This window comes from Peromyscus maniculatus, chromosome 7 (genome assembly GCF_049852395.1).
Source record: "Peromyscus maniculatus bairdii isolate BWxNUB_F1_BW_parent chromosome 7, HU_Pman_BW_mat_3.1, whole genome shotgun sequence".
Classification (NCBI taxonomy): domain Eukaryota; kingdom Metazoa; phylum Chordata; class Mammalia; order Rodentia; family Cricetidae; genus Peromyscus; species Peromyscus maniculatus.
Window position 1 is genome coordinate 57,847,722 of NC_134858.1, and position 16,926 is coordinate 57,864,647.

The 16,926-nt window shown below is 43.6% G+C and overlaps 1 protein-coding gene across 8 annotated transcripts in view; it reads right to left on the reverse strand.

The window, feature by feature from the left end:
• Positions 1–8,331: 8,331 nt before the first annotated feature.
• Positions 8,332–16,926, reverse strand: part of Lrrc49 (leucine rich repeat containing 49) — a 113,984-nt gene continuing 105,389 nt past the window's right edge. For all 8 annotated transcript variants that reach the window (XM_042281062.2, XM_006971465.4, XM_006971463.4 and 5 more), the window contains 2 exons: positions 13,870–14,023; positions 8,332–8,993 (listed from right to left, as the gene is read on the reverse strand). In XM_042281062.2, the coding sequence (XP_042136996.1) occupies positions 8,790–8,993; positions 13,870–14,023 (358 nt within the window). In that variant the 3' untranslated portion in view covers positions 8,332–8,789. The remainder of the gene's footprint in view (positions 8,994–13,869; positions 14,024–16,926) is intronic.

A 16,926-nucleotide genomic window follows, 5' to 3' on the forward strand; every position in this document is an offset into this window, starting at 1 on the left:
ATTAATTGAAAGGAGCACTTGCATCATGAGAACTCAGACAAGGCGGCAATATTCCTGGTTTGACTTCTGCTGGGAGCATGTGTACCAGGTGGCTCACGTTTTTAAATCATTTTGTGCATTTCTACAAATATTTGGGAAAGCTCCATAAGTATTGGCTTGAAGGTAACAAATAAATTTTATCTAGGAGACAAATTTCCAAATATAGAAGCCAAGAATTACAAGAATCAACTATATATAAAGTCAAAAATCAACTATATATAAAACAACTATGTCATTGGGCATGAAAATACAATATGCTTTTAATAGATAAAAATGCTGTGTTATTCAGCTAAGTTAATCAACTTGTGTCTATGTGTATATGTTTATATGTATATGCATATGGGTGTGCAAGCAGGTGTGAATATACTTGTGTAGGGGTCTGAGGTCAGTGTGGGGTGTCTTCCTCAATTGCTCTCCACTTCTTTTTTGTTTGTTGTTTTTTATTTGTTTGTTTGTTTAGATAGAGTCTCTCAATAAACCTAGAACTCATCAATTCCTCTAGACTGGGCAGCCAGCAAGTCCCAGGGACCCTCCTGTCTCTGCCTCCCCAGGCCTGAGATTGAAGGCACATGGAACCATGCCTGGCTCTTACATGTGTGCTGAGGGTCAAACTCAGGTTTGAGACATCTCTCCAGCCAGATAATCAATTCACAGTGATGTTTATTTTGCTTCATGGCTTTGGAGACTTTTGCCCATGGTCTGTTGGTTTTTGCTTTTTATCTGAGGTAGCTTTGGAGGGGATGCTGAGGAAGCTGCTTGCATCATGGCAGCCATAACTCCTTCCAGGATGAGTATGCCAGCACCTCCAGTTTCACTAGGCCCCATCTGTTAAGTGTTCCACTCCAGCACAGTCATACACAGGCCAACCCAACCTTGCCTTTGGGAGGCAATGGAAGACTCAAGCCACAGCCATGCTCAGAAATAAATTTGCCTCAGAATAAACTGTAGTTTTAAAAACTACAACTGACAAGTATTTAAATACACAAACATATCATCTGGCATGATAAGAGCCATGGTTTGAGAGCCTCTCCAGTTCATTGTAGACTCAATAGAGTCCCAAATCTTTTAAAAATTTTATTTGCAAGCACATTCGAAAATTTATACGGAAATACAGGAGACAGATTAGCCAAAGCAATTTTTTAAAAAGAAAAACAAAGTTCAAAGTATTATATTACTTGTTTCCAAAACTTACATAGAGATGCAGGAATCAAAACACTGCAGGATTTGTGTACAAAAAATGAAAAAGGGACAAAATAGTCATGAAAAAGAAATTTGTGTAAGTTATGTACAAGTCAACGGTGGGCTTTGACTTTTCAAATAGCAAGGCAGTTCAGTGTGGGGAAAGCAACCCTCTGAAGCAGTCTGTATTGGAAAAAGTGGGCTTCCACAAGCGAGGGAAAATGAAACTGGACCTCTGCCTCACACCATTCACAAAGAGAATTCCAAGATGAGCATGGTAGGTGCTAATATACTTGTCTCCACAGTACTTGGAAGGCTGAAGCAGCAGGATCACCGACCAGTTTGAGGCCAGCTTGAGCTACAGTATTGAGTTTGAATTCAACCTGGATTACCTTATCTCAAAACAACAAAAATCAATCAATCAATCAATCCAAGAAGTTTAAGGTGTAATCAGCACAACTATAAAGCTTCCAGAAGAAGGGATGTGCAATCTGCCAATCTGAGGTAGGAAAAGCATTTTTAGAGAGATCACAGAAATCACTCAAGCTGGGTGGTGGTGGCACATGCCTTTAATTTCAGCACTTGGGAGGCAGAGCCAGGCAGATCTCTGTGAGTTTGAGGCCAGCCTGGTCTACAAAGAGAGATCCAGGACAGGCATCAGAACTACACAGAGAAACCCTGTCTCCAAAAACCAAAAGAAAAAAAACCCACTCAGCCTAGAAGTGCATGCTCTGCTACTGTATCAGGAACTCATAGAGGACTCATATCAATTAATACTGAAGACAGCTCAAGCTTTATTTAAAAAAAAAAACACAACAACAACAGAAGGTCACAGTCCTGAACATTTCACAAAGGATTTAAAAATGGCCACAAAGCACACAAAAATGTGCCCAGCAGAACTTCACACGAGGGAAAATACAACTGAAGCATCAATGAGATGTTAGAAAAAGCCACTGAGAATAGCTCATGTTGCTTTTGAAGCTCAAACAGACTCGGGCAAAACCCATGTAGCTCTCAGAGCCTCTGTCCATTGCTTCTGCTGGAGGCTGTGCAGAATTGTCCAGCCACGATGAAAAATGCATGGCCATTCCTTCTAAAGTTAAACTTGCCACTACTTTGTGAGGAACAGTCGTGCTGCAGAAGAGGACTCCTCAAAAATATCTTTACCTGCCAGAGCCCCGGCTGAACACAGCCTAGTGGGATGAATAATCAAATTGCCGTAAGTTTAGACCAAGCAACATAAATCAACGGATTAGCAATATGTAACACAACACAGTTGATTCTCAAAGCACTGCGTTGGGTGGGAGAAGCCAGAGCAGGAAGAGTGTATTGCTGTGTGGTTCTGCTCCCAGTGGGGAATTACAGTCACAGCTGCTTACACAGGAGGGTGGGGGTTGTCTACAAAGAACTGAAGTAAGCAGGATGTTAATCATGTTTTCAAGTTGCACCAAATTGTGTACTTATTTCATCATACTAGTTTGCTTTCTATCACTGTGATAAACACCATGACCAATTGTAACTTGGGGTGGGGAGTCGGGGGATAGTGTTTACCTTACACATTCTGACTAGCCAATCACTGAGGAAAGCCAGGGCAGGAACTCAAGCAGGAGCAGAGGCAGGTGCCACTGCAGAATGCTGCATGCTGGCTTGCTCCTCATGGCTTGCTCAGCCTGCCCTTTTATACCACTCAGGACCACCTGGCCAGGGGTGGCACCAACTACAGTGGACCAGGCCCTCACATATTAATCATCAACCAAGAAAATGCCTCATGGACATGCCCACAGGCTAATCTCAAGGAGGTAAGTTCTCAGTTGACATTCCCTCTTGCCCAGGAGACTCTAGCTCACATCAAGTTGACAAAAGTCTAACCGGCACAACTGTATGTGAATTGTGTCTTAATACAAATTCCTTGAGCAATCGTTCTGCACAAAAGTCACCAATTCAGTATATAATACATACACACAATCTGGCACACACACACACATACGACCTGGCATACATACACAAATACATACACACACACACACACACACACACACACACACACACACACACCTAGCATATACAAATGAAAACAAACACCCACACAACCTGACATGCACACATGAATACACACAATCGGACACACACACAAGCTGGTGTGTATACACAAGCACACAATAGAACCAAACACACACACACACACACACACACACACACACACATACACACACATTTATTTTCATACAGCTGTAGCTGGAATTTTTCTTAGGCCACCAACCAGCTCCCAAAAAAAGACATGGAGACTTATTATTAATCATGAATGCTCTGCTTTTAGCTTATGCTTGTTTTACAAGCTCTTTTAACTTATGTAACCTGTTTCTCTTCATCTACATTTGGCCTTGGGACTTTTTACCTTTCTTTAATTCTGTATGTCCTACATTTCTGCTTCCTCTGTGTCTGTCTGTCTGTCTGGCCCTTGGTATCTCTTTTTCTTTCTTCTCCAAGCCTAAAGTCTTCCTCCTACTTACTCTCCCTGCCCAGAAGTCCTGCCTATACCTCCGCCCTCGCTATTGGCCATTAAGCTTTTTATTAGACCAATCAGGTGCCTTAGGCAGGCAAGGTAAAACAGCAACACATTTTTACATAATTGAACAAACGCAACACATCTTTTCATAGTTAAACAAATATTCTACAACATAAAAAAGTTCAGCACATCTTTACATCGTTAAACAAATGCATCATATCTTTGCATAGTTAAACAAATATTCCGTAACCCAAGCCAGGTTACAAAAACTGAAAACTCCAGTTGTCAGTGATGGTATGGGACAACAGGAGACTGTCTGCTTGTAGAAGAGCCTGGCAGACATCTCTTTATAAGGCCATGAGACAAGAGTGAGCACAGCTGCATGTGCTTCGGGCCAGCAGGCCCTGGGCACACTGTGTACCATAGCAGCAGGTATGTTCCACAGGAAGCTCTTAATGTCCACTAGCAGGGAAGAGATGTGTCAGCACCCAGCCTACAGAGGAATCACAGTAACAGAAAGGAAACAATTACTACCATCAACATGGATGATCCTCAGAAAAACTGAAAAGAACATGTAGAGGAAAAGAACTGCATTTGACTTATACAAATTTGGAAAATATAAAACTCAATTAAATAAACTCCTTTTGCATTTATGCATAACAGAAATAGTAGGGAAACAGGAACGGATAATCAGCATGAAATTCAATACAGTGGTTACCTTTAGGGAGGGGAGAAGGGACTCAGGGGCTCCTTCTCTATTTGTAATGTGTTATTTTAAGAACCTGAGGCAAATGTGGAAAATATTAAGATCTGTTATGCTTGGTGCTGAAGCCGGGTATTTATTTGAGATACTATTCGGTGTGCATTTCTGCATGCTGAAATCTTTCAAGATAAACACTAAGAAGGACTCAGTTCTCTTACAGCTGAAGTTTAGGGGTACCATAACAAGGAATTCAGTTTCATTGTCTCCTAAAGAAATGATTTTGCTCCCCTAGGAGTGCACTTATTCTCTGGGACACGATTATTCTCTAGAGCTTTGACTACACTTTGGCTCTTTCAGGAAAGGATTCGAGGCAGCCTGCAAGGAAGGGCACATACCAAGAACCAGGAAGCCATAAATATAAGTAGAAGGTCGGGATCAAAGATAACAAATATTCCATCAATACTGGTTGACCACAGTGGTGGTGATCAGGTTTCCAACTTGGCTCAGAATTCTTGGCAGCAGGAACCACCTCTCCATCTTGAGCTGACCCAGAAAGGCGGGCTAGAAAAACTAACCTTTGTTCTCCAAGGTTTAAAATTAATATTTTCCTGAGTAGTCTTCTCTCTGTTTCATTTTGTGTTTGCTTTGTTAACTAGCCAGCACACTCCCCACCCCCACCATCCCTGTTTCTCCTCTTCTTCCCCGACTCTGATCCCAGAGTATCTTACCAAACAGTCTCAGAGCCGGGAGAATTAAAGCCTGGGTTTACACAAAGAAGAGCTGACTGGGGCATGTTCAGGTCTATCAGGCGAGCATGTGATTACAGTAAAGGACGGGGTGGGGTGGGGTGGGGGTGGGAATGGGGATATGACTCAGTCTGTGAAATGCTTGCCATGTAAGCATGAGGAGCCGAGTTCAAGCCTTAGCACTTATGCCAAGCAGTCAAGGATGAAGGTGTATCTGTAATCTGTAATGACATCTGCAATCCCAGCCCTGGGGAGGTAGACAGAGAAGGATCCCTGGGGCTCACTGGCCACCCAGTCTAGCCCAATCAGCAAGCTCCAGATCCAGTGAGAGGCCTTGTCTCAAAAAAAATAAGATACAGGATGATATCAACCCCTGGCTTCCACACTCAAGTGCACTAACTTACACATATATGAACACACACCTCCACACACAAGAGATAGGAATATGTGAATCATTACCAACTCTAAATAAGCTTCATTATAATCAAAGAAAGCATAAAACACTGAGATTGACTACATTAAGAAATATAATAAAACAAGCAAACTAAGTCTCTTAGATATAAAGATGATATGACACCTGCTGCTAAATGCGGCTGGCTCCAAACTGTATAATTTAGTTCACTCCATGCTTCTCCCTTCACCTCTCAACTTCCTGTAGCCATGCGCACTATGGTCTGCTCCTCCTCTGACAGATGCTCCATGTACCGCTGCCTCTCATCTCAGAGGGTGGCTAGTGAGTCTTCTCATTTGCCCAAGCCAAACCCCTAACATTATCATTCACCCTTGTCTCTCCTACCCCACATCCCACCAACCAGTAAATCTTACTGCCTCTGCCTCTAAAATAAATCCGAGTGCAACCCTTCCTGACCCCTCCTACCCCCGCCACCGGGACCCACCACTCTCTCTTCCTACATGTGCCCGCTCAACATGGCCTCCCTGACTTCATTCTTGCACTCGACACCTCAAGTTGATTAGCCACACATTGTTGGTAAGAATATGGCCAGTATTATGCTTTTCATATATCCTTTAGTACATAGCAATGTGCATGTGGTCATACATATTTCATGTTAGTATTTATACTTCACGTCCTTCAGTGTTCTATACATATAGACATACTGGACAAATTCTGTTTTAAGTTCTCAACACAACAGAACACAAAAGCAGATCAAAAAGACCACAGGCAACAAGCTTACTCTTGAGGCTTATGAGACAGCTTTGCTGGTAAAGGTTGTTGCCATCAGCCCTGATGACCTGAGTTCAATCCCTGGGACCTACATGATGGAAGGATACAATAGACTAACACCAGTTGCACATCTTAGTGTGTATACAAACACACGTACACACACTAAACAAAAGTAACACACACAATAAATCAGTAATGTAACACACACTCACACTCACACATGGCTTTTCTTGACAGTGAATGGACGCCCTGCCTTCTAGTTTTGGACTGAAATATGCTTAGCTGAGCTGCCAAACCAACCGCTCTGCCTCAGTTGTTCAGGACTCAGTTGTAACTAGAAGGCATATATTAAATTGTTGGTGAAAATGAGAGGGTACCTGCAATGACCCTTGAGCAATCTAAAACACTGAGCAAGGAATCTTGGTTGTTGTAGTCATTACCATTCAGCAAGGAGGATATGCATCTCAGAGTATCCCCTGGCCTTATCAGGAACGGATCAGGAACTTGGCAGGGTTGTGCTGGTCCACATACCAAGCATTCAGTCGTGCGGAACACTGAGTGGGGAGCTGATACCAGCTCCATCCTCAGCTCTGTAGCAGTTAAGTAACTTTAGATCCAATGGCACATTCTGTAAGTACCCAGGATCTGACTGCTAGAACATGGATGGATGCAGTATCTCCCTAATGAGGTGTTTCTACTTTGGGGGTAACCACGAGTTCAATTTCTGCTTCAGATTGCCTTAAGATGCAAAGTGACCCTTTGGTAATAGTAACCTGTACTAGGGGCAGTATTGGGGAGGTCTCTCATTTGTTATAACCTGAAAGCCCTGGAAATCCCAAGTAGAAAGAGAAATTCGTTGCATGGGTCTCCACTCACTCGCAACAAAGGACTCTGGGCCACCTGGTGATCCTTTCATTCTGAGATGATTATTCTCATCTTGGAACTCTAGTAAGCAAAATGAGCTTGGAGGGTAGAGCCTGCTGGATACATAAGAGAGAAAGCCCAGTGTCTAAGAAACCATGCTTAGAAGAGATGGAAGGAAATGCTTCTCATCAAAGGAATAATTATTCCTCCCATCTGTTTAGCATGACTTAAGGTGATTCCATCTTCCTGAGTGGTGGTTACTTAGCCAGGTGACTGACAGCCCAGTTGGAGTCCCAGGTCGCCATTCAGGCCAGAGGTAGATTCCCTTCTCTTGACCAGAAGGAAATGGCTTTCCCTTAATGAGTCTAGAACACAATGAGGAAAAAGGTTCATGTGGGTCCCAAGATAGTAAGGCAGAAACTCATATGCCAAAATACTAACCCAGGATAGCGACCTAAAAGTCTATGTTCAGAAATACCATACTAACTACTAAGCTGGGACACTCCTTCTGGATGGGGGGGCCTGACAGAGGTCCCAGGGTCTCTCTTAGGACCTCAATAGCAGCACTTGGCTTCCTCTGGCTCTCTGCCAGGCTTTCTGTCTTACATCTCCTCTTTTGTTCACTCACATCTGGTGTTCTTACTGACAATTGCTCAGGTAAAATCTGAGTACGTTATTGAGTTCTCTTATTGACCCGCAGGATCGACTTCCTGAGGCTGGGCCATCCACCCTTCTTACCAGAATGGACTAGCCCAACCTCTCATTGTCTTACTTACCTGTTTGGTTTTCAAAGTGAACTTAAAAACTACAATCGTCCACCCGTCCCTAATATTCTGAAGGATTAATATACATATGTGCCTATTAAGAGACCCATAGTGGTCAACGACAGGAGGCAAGGCCTTCAAAGAAGTGCATTACACACATGACGACATCTTACATTCTCTCCTGAGTCCTGAAGACCAACCATCCTCTTCCTGTGCTCAACTATCTTCACATTTCAGCCTACAGTGAGTCCCTGTGGTACCCTGAGGTACCTGAACAGGCCTCTCCCATAGAGGTAGCTGAACATCAGGCATCCCACAAACCGAAGAGGAACATAACCACATTGGACTTCTTTTTTTAACTAATGTATTTATTCTTCACTCATAAAAAAGAACATCTGCTTGGCTTTGAAATCATGACATAAAATAAAAAGGCAAAAAAAAAAGGAGAAAAGTCTAGAGGTTGGTAGAAGCATTTCATGCTAGCCTGTCAGCACACACTGCGTGCTTGGGGCTGGAGCAGGCCCACCAGTGAGAGCGGGAGCTGAAGAAGCATTCTGACCCAGCAGCCAGGCCTCCTCCTCCCATCGCCGCTCGGTTTCTCAAGGTTGTGTGGTCAGCATGCATGGGGAAGGAGTCCTCCCTCGCTCCTGCCTTCCTCCTTTCTCGACAGCACAAGCAGCGAGGTTTCCATGCCACTCTTTCTAGTCTGTGGGGTAGTGGTGTGGTCTCAACATGCCTAACCTGCATCGTGCCAAACTTTTAAAACGCTCCAATTGCCCAAATCCTCCAGAAGTGGGAGCCATCCCTATTTCTGGTCCGTGATCTGCTGCAGACAGAGCTTCATGTAGGAATCCTTGCTGCGGATTTCTATGACGGCGTCCCTCACCAGCTCAATGAACATCTGTGGCCACAGCTTCTGCAAAGCCTCGTTTTTCATGTTGATTGCTGTGGCTTCCTTCACGAGGTCTTCTACGTACATCTTGCAGAACTTCTTCTTGTCCTTTATTTCCTGTTAAGAAAAATTTACATTAAATCATAACTGAGCCCAAAGCCAAAACAATAATTAATAGAACCGGAGCTTGAAAGAATCAATTCTGCACCCCCTTGCCTCTCCTGTCCTGTTTCTTCAGGCTAGGAATTCTTTCCCAGAAGCTCCTGATAGGGGGTTCTGTTTCAGGAGGCAGCAGATCAGGCCTCACTGCTTTGTAGTCCTCTGCCTCGGCTGAGCACAGCACTTTCCAGAGGTCTAAGTGTTGGGGTGCTGATGCTGACCATCCTTCTAATTAGTCTGGGTTAGCTACTATGCGTAATCCTTTATACTCACACTTTGAATTTGCTCTCCAGTATAGAGATATACAGAACATCACACCATAGTCCAGGCTCTTGGGACAAAGTTGGAGAAAAGTGCCTAAAGAGGAAGCTCTATCACAAGCCTTGGACCCACACTACGTCATAAAAAGAACAGCATTATCACTCAGTTTCTCCGTCTGGCAGTCTGGAGATGAAAAAGCTGCTTCTAAACACAGCAGGGTGTGTTTGGAGCCAGAAGACATTTGAGCATTCAGCTCCAATTTCATCAGGGGTGCTAACAAAATTATTCTATAGGGGCTAGGGTATAACTCAGTGGTGGAGGTTTTTAGTCTAGTATGCTTGAAGGCCCTGGGTCTGATTCCCAACACACACACACACACACACACACACACACACACACACCCCACACACACTATTTTGTCTGATAGTGTTAGAGGGAAAAGTCAGTGTGATACATGTGATGATGAGAATTAAACCACAGGTAATGTGCTGATCAAGGTGGGAAGGTTAAATGTTGACAAGAAACTTAAGAAAAAGATCCATTTCAACTTCAAACTCAAACCATAACAACTCTAAGATGAATTTAAGTAATAAAAGTGGTACCATTGCTGAATGAAATGATTGGTCAGCAATCAGCCAGAGAGCAGTCCCTGGACTAGGCCGTCAGGCTGTCTTGAGGAAGCACAGGAAATAGCAGGAGAGCCCAGGCTAGGCCCCCAGGAGGTCGCAATGCTCCAGGTGGTTGTCAGGAACTCACTACATGACCCTGAACAATTCCTGAGCTTCCAGTTTTCCTCGCCTGTCTAAGAGGAGAACTGAATTCTTTAAAGTCCCTTAAATCTCTTTTAGATGAGGCAGGAGAATGGATGGATGGGCAAGACTCGATCAACAGGACGTGGAATGAAAGGGACTGTTCAGCCTGATTTGTGAGCAACTCACCTCCATTAACTTTCCCAGCCACTCAGTGCGCACAGGAGAGGGAGGGACCTTGCGCTGCACTGGTCTAAGTACTTTTCAAGATGTGGGGTGCAGGGGGAGCGGAGGAATGCTGGGCTGTGAGTCAGGAGACAGTGATTAAGGGACTTGGGCAAGGTCTCCCAGGTAATAAGTGGTAATCAGGGCTCAAGGCCAAGTCTCTGGCTAGCTTGGTGCTTGTCCCAAAGTGTCACGTGGGTTCAGATTTCTTCCTTTGCCTTTGAGCTTTCTTAGAATAGGAGCCCGCATCTCCTCGGGTTACTTCCTCATTGCATTTTTATTGATCAAGCCACTTTAATCCAGACTGTTTGTTTGATTCTGCTGGAGCTCTTTCCATTAAAAATGACCTTGACTGTCAAATTTATAAAAAAGTCTCCCTGCCTAGTTGATCACTTGGAGTGTTCAAAAGTCACACCTACCCAACCAAGGCCATAAAATTTCTTCTTCTTCTTTAAAAATAAGAACTTCAAAGTTTTAGTTTTTATACTTTGGCTTTTATTTTATCTGGAGTTAATTTTTTGTCATACAGTGTGGATGGGTTCAGTATGTTTTCCTCAGCATTATTTATGAAATAGACTGTCCCCACCAGTTTGTAATGGCTGCTGTCTGCCTAAGTCTCCCATGTACGTGCAGTGTTGCTCTGGCTCTGTGCTGTCCACAGTCTGTCTATTCCCGCCTTGCCTTACTGCAGCATTGTTCTGGTTGGTTCTTGTCAACCCGACACAATCCAGAGACATCTGGGAACAAGAACCACAGTTGCGAAAATGCCTCCATTAGACTGGTCTATAGGCAAGTCTACAGGTCATTTTCTTGATTAATGATTGATGTGGGATGGCCAAGTTCATCATGGCTGTCAGCCCTGGGCAGGCTGTCCTGGTGGCATAGGAAAGCAGACTAAGGGAGCCATTGGAACAAGTCAGTAAGGAGCCTTCCTCCATGGCCTCTGTTCTGTTCCTGCCTCTATTTTCCTGCCTTGAGTTCCTGCCCCGACTTCCTGGATGAAGAACTAAAGGCTGTCAGACGAAATAACCCCTTCCCTCCCCTAGTTGCTGTTGGCCAGTGTTTTACCACAGTAATAGAGACTTAACTGGGACACATACCCTTATGACAGTTACCTGGCATCTGGCACAGCACCTTTGTACACTCAAGGTTCTAGCTGTATCTGATAACTTTTAGGATTAAATAACCCTGTGCAAACTTGAACTAGAACTGCCTTATATTCATTTTATAACATAGAATGCTTTGTCTATGGATATAAACTTTTCAGTTCTTTTTTAGTGACCTGCAACACAATTTCAATTCCCCCCAATAAAGGGCATGTGTGTTTTGTGCGAATATCGAACCCAAAGGTTGATGTCATGTGTTTTCCTCTAATGCTCTCCACTTTACTTTCTGAGGCAGGGTCTCTCAATCTGGAGCTTAGTGATTCAGTAAGACCAGCTGGCCAAGAAACTCCAGGAGACTTCCTACCTCTGTCTCCTCACTGCTAGGATTACAGACAGGTGCACACTGCCATGTCAGGCTTTCTACAATAGTCTGGAGATCCAAGATCAAGCCTTCATGCTTGTGAGGCAAGCACTTTGCTGACTGAGGTGTCTTCTGATCCCAGCTTATACATATTTTCTTATCCATTCCCATAGTATATCAGTTTATTCTTTACTTTTATAGTAAGTGGTATCCTATCTTAGGTTTATTTCTACACTGGTTGTAAGGTATGTAATTCATTTAATATTTGTCTGTACGCTGATATTTCTTCACTTTTAATTCTGTGTGTGTGTGTGTGTGTGTGTGTGTGTACACGCACGCGTGTGCTCGGGTTAGTACATGTGAGTGCAATGCCCACAGACACCTGAGGAGGGCATCAGATCCCCTGGAGCAGGACCTAAAAGTGGTTGTGTACTAGGAACCAAACTCACTCAGGTCCTCTGCAAGAACAGCATATGATCCTAACTTCTGAGCTTTTATTTTATTTTATTTTATTTAAAATACCAGCCCCAACTTGGTATTTTAAAAGGATTTTTGCATTAATATTTCTAAGTATCTGACTTGGCTTTTATTTTCCTAGCAATTTTGGTGGATTTGGAGTCAATGTTGTGCTGTCTACCTTGAAAAAACAAGAGTTTTCCTTTTTAAACATCCCTCAACAAACGAAAAATTAAAAAGCAGAATAACTTGTTTTCTGAGGTCACTGTTTTGGCATGTTTCCTTATGATATTGTCCCTGTTTGCATGTAGCAATTTTATATTTTTCTAACATTTTTTTTCATGAGAATTTGTATATTTAGACTTTCTAAGCATATATGTTAATTATTTGACTCACAGGACCAACTACCCTTAGGAAGAGGCTTATTATAATTCTGCCAGCTCAGCTTTCATTTCCCTTGTCTGGCAAAACCAGGAAGTCCTCATTAGCTGACAGTTATGTGCTCAGCCTTTTCCTACCATCTTCACATCTGATGCTGTTCGATTATAGAAGCACTGACTGTGCATGTGTGTGAGTGTGAGTGATGCTGGGAATGAACCCACAGCCCGGTGTACTTAGGCAAGTGCTCCACTGGCCTTCCGCGGCCTCCCACCCTAGAACATAGGGCAAAATCTGAGCATCTTTCAGGACGCTGCAGAAACTGTAAGGTGAGTTGCTGAAGGTTCTCAAGCTGTTATCCACAGACTTCTATGGATTCTAAAGATGCTTCGGATTGACAGCAGGGTGAAGGGGAGGTGGGAAAACAGAAGATCCAATTAAGTTCCTAGGAATGGAATTGCTGACCCCTCCCCAGCCTTCTTCCTCTAGGGCACTAGCACACTCTGCTGTTAGGTGCCCTGGCTTCTCAGCCACTTCTTAATACAGTTTAGAGCTGCCAGATAAGCATGTGAAAGCCTGCTGCTTTAGTTCTGGTTTATACATATACTTGTGAATCAATCAATCAATCTATTTATATCTTTCTATAACTTGTCTGAAGAGCTACAGAGATTTAAATAGATTTCATGTGGTGCCTCATACATGTCATCAGATGCTCAGTAAATGTGCCTGCTCTTTCTTGCCCTTTTGTCTTCTGTCACCCCTAACTCTGTCGGAGCATGGCACTCTCCTGCTATCCAGGCAGGCATTGCCCACGTTATCCACCTGTGCCTCTGGCCGCAGCAATGCTGCATCCCCTCAGTAAACCCCACCTAAGAAGTGCATGATTGCTCAAAGCAGCCAGACAGTGCAATTAGGAAACCCAAGGCACAGAATGCAATGCATAAACTAAACCCCATAAGCCGAGCCAGGAGCTCTGGAGTGGAAATTCTGCTGTGCCCTTTGCTGATCTGGCACCAGCTGGAGAAACACCCGTGGAAGCCTCTTTCCTTTTCTCTTAATCTAGGCAGATCGGGGGTGTGGATGCTATTTTAGTCGGGATTTTTGGTGCAGCTTTCTTTTGAAGATGGTTTCGTTGAGATGGAGACACTGGAGCCAGAGGCTCGCTCTCAGGCATGCCGCCTTCCCAGGCCCTGCTGGGCTTGTCCCCAGCATTGTGTGAAAGAGGACAAAGTACACAATCCGACCCCACACTGCTTGGACAACAGGAGGCACTAGACCCACAGCTCCAGTTACTGTACCTCCAGCTTCTCGTGGTAGAATTCCCGGGTGGTGTAATTCAGGGTGGCGCGATTCGTGTTTTCCCCCATGAGCCTTTTGCTGTCGCTGGTCTCCTCACTGACAATGCCAGGCTTTTTACCTTTGCTTTCCAGTAGATAGCGGTATTGCTTTTTCCTGCAGAAGACAGTAAAGGGGCTCAGGGTTATTTATCCGAATAAAAAGATTACGTGCAATTTTTGCTGACTTCAGAGGGCGCGCATGCTCTGTTGAATGCCAGATCTGTGGAGTGAAGTAGTTAGTACTCCAATATTTTCACTAATTAAGGTATTTGATGTACATTATTTGTTTTGTTTGAGACACAGTTTCACCATCGTAGCCCAGGCTAGACTCAAACTCCTAATCCTCTTGTCTCAGCCTCCTGAGAATTAGGATATAGGCTTGTGATAGCCTGCTGAGCCACACCACATCCTTTTGTTCTGTGACTGCCAATCATCAACATGAACAAGTCTCAAACATTTCTACAATGGAAAAAACAAAAACAAAAAAAACCTCTACCTTAACAGGAAACAATTCAAAAACCGAATCAAAGCATAAGCCAATTAAAGAGGTGAAGGACCAAGCCTCACCATCTTTACAGCTATAAAACATGTCAGTTCGTTCATATAACCACATACATCGCTGCTCACAGTTCCTTCATTTGCCTGACTTGTGTTCCTAGCTAGAAAAATCAAATTGGGTGGGTGTGGAGTTAACCCCAGCAAAAGCAAAACTGAAAGTGGGGAGATCCCCACAGAGGCCAAGTGATGGCTCCAGGCACTGTGGGATACAAAGGGGAACTCCAGTGGAGCCTGGAGCATCCCAGAGCTCTCCCCAAATCCCACCTATCCCACAGGCTGCAGCTCCTCTAACGTGGGGCCCATTTCCAGTTCCACTACTCAGCGTGTTTCTAAGAGAACTTACAATACGACTTGATTGGGAACAAAAGACTGGAAGCAGAAAATTTTAAAACTTTGTTTCTTTTTCTTGTTTAAAAGTATAGTGATGTATTTTTAGAAATTTGGAGTAGTATAAATTTTGAAAAGTGTAAGGAAATAGTCTACAGCTCATAATTCTATATAAACATCCAGTATTTGCATTCACCATATTTCAAGACAATTATAATTTCTGTGACCGAACAGAAATCAGTTGTGATGCTGATCACAATTTTCCTCAGCAGTCTGTTTTATGAGATGTTTAGAGAGCACACGCAAAGAAAATAGTGAGTCACTGAAGATCTGTGTTTGCTCTTAAGCTTTTGTAAACTGATTTTTTAAAATTATAAGATCATGTACACACACATTTTATATCACTTTTTAAACTCTTAAATGTGTGTGTGTGTGTGTGTGTGTGTGTGTGTGTGTGTGTGTGCGTGTGTGCGCGCGCAGGTGCTGGAGGAGGCAGAAGGGAGCACTGGATCCCTTGGAGCTGGAATCATATGCCATTGTGACTTGCCCCACGTGGGTGCTGGGAACTAAACTCCAATTCTCTGCAAGAACAGTACATACTCTTAACCATTGAGCTGTGTCTCTGGCCTCTTCTATGACTTTTATTAGACTTTTAAAATAAAGAGCTCCATTTTATTTTGAACATTTTTCCATTTAAGTTTCTTCTAGATTATTTTGCTGTTCTTTTTCCAATTTTCTGAAAGAAATATGTAAGTCATTAATTTTCACTCCTTACTCTTTCTAGTATGTCCAGTTCAAGGCTAACATGTTTCTATTTAGCACTGTCACTGCTGATCACACAAGTCTGTCGATGCAGTGTTTTCACTGTATTTCAGTACAAGGTACTTAATTACTCCATTAGGAAATTCCCTTTGACTTGTGGGCTATTCAGAAATCCGTTTCTTTACCTCCAAATACATAGGCATTTTCTAGTCATCCTTTGTAACTGGCTTAAAGCTTCATTGTATTTTGAACAGAAAACACTGTCCATGTGGTTTTAGTTCTTTGCAGTCTGCTGACATTTGCTTTGGATGGTCAACTTCAATAACTACTCTGCCCTCCTCCTTCTTTTCCCTTTGTCTTCTCTTCCCCCCTTTCCCTTCTCTTTGGCTTTCCTTTCTCCCTCCTTCTCTAGTCCTTGGAAACATGTTACTAAAACTGAGGAACCAGAGGCTGGTGAGAAGGCTCAGTGGATAAGAACACGAGCTGCTTCTGCAGAGGACTGGGGTTTGATTCTCAGCACCTACATGGTGGACAACGACTGTCTATAACACCAGTTCAGGGGCTCCAAAACCCTCTTCTGTCCTCTGAGGACACTCACACATGTAGTACACACATACAAGTAGGCAGAGCATTCATACACATAAAATAAAAATACATCTTTAAAAAACAATAATAATATTGAAGAAACCACACACACACACACACCCCTTTTGAATTGCAGGTATGAAGAGTATTTTTATGCCATAAGATGGCCAGGGGCGCAGCCTAGATCCCATCCCTGGGCACCAGCCACTCCGGGGAAGACCTCCCCAACTTGGCCCCAGGTTCTGGCCATCGGGCAGGATCCCTTCTACCCCCACCCCATTGGGAAGGCTCCCCTTTTCCAAGACCCCCAGCAGATCCTGCAATCTCCAAGCCCTGCCCCCACACCCATCATCGCCCAAGACCCCAGCCACTTCCTGAGACTTAGAGACTGTCCCCCAGCTCCCATCCTGCCCCGGACTTCCCATCTGGAAAAGAGAGAGAGACTTCCTGAATCTGTCAGCTCTGTCTGGACCAAGTGCACTGATAAGACCAAGAACAAACCACAAGGAGATGGGCAGATGTCAAGGCAGAAGTACATATAACAAAATGAAGAGCAATACAGCATCACCAGAACCTAGCCCTCCTCCAACATCTAGACCTGAACATCACAAATTGGAAGAAGCAGAAAAAAACAGCCTTATGAATAACATCATGAAGAAGGTAGAGGCTTATATAGAGGAAAAGACAAACAAAAAATGGGAAGAACCCTATAAAAAACTAGAGGAAAGGACAAATAAAGCAGAAGAAAACAATAAAGCCCTAGAAGAAAACAATAAAGCCCTGAAA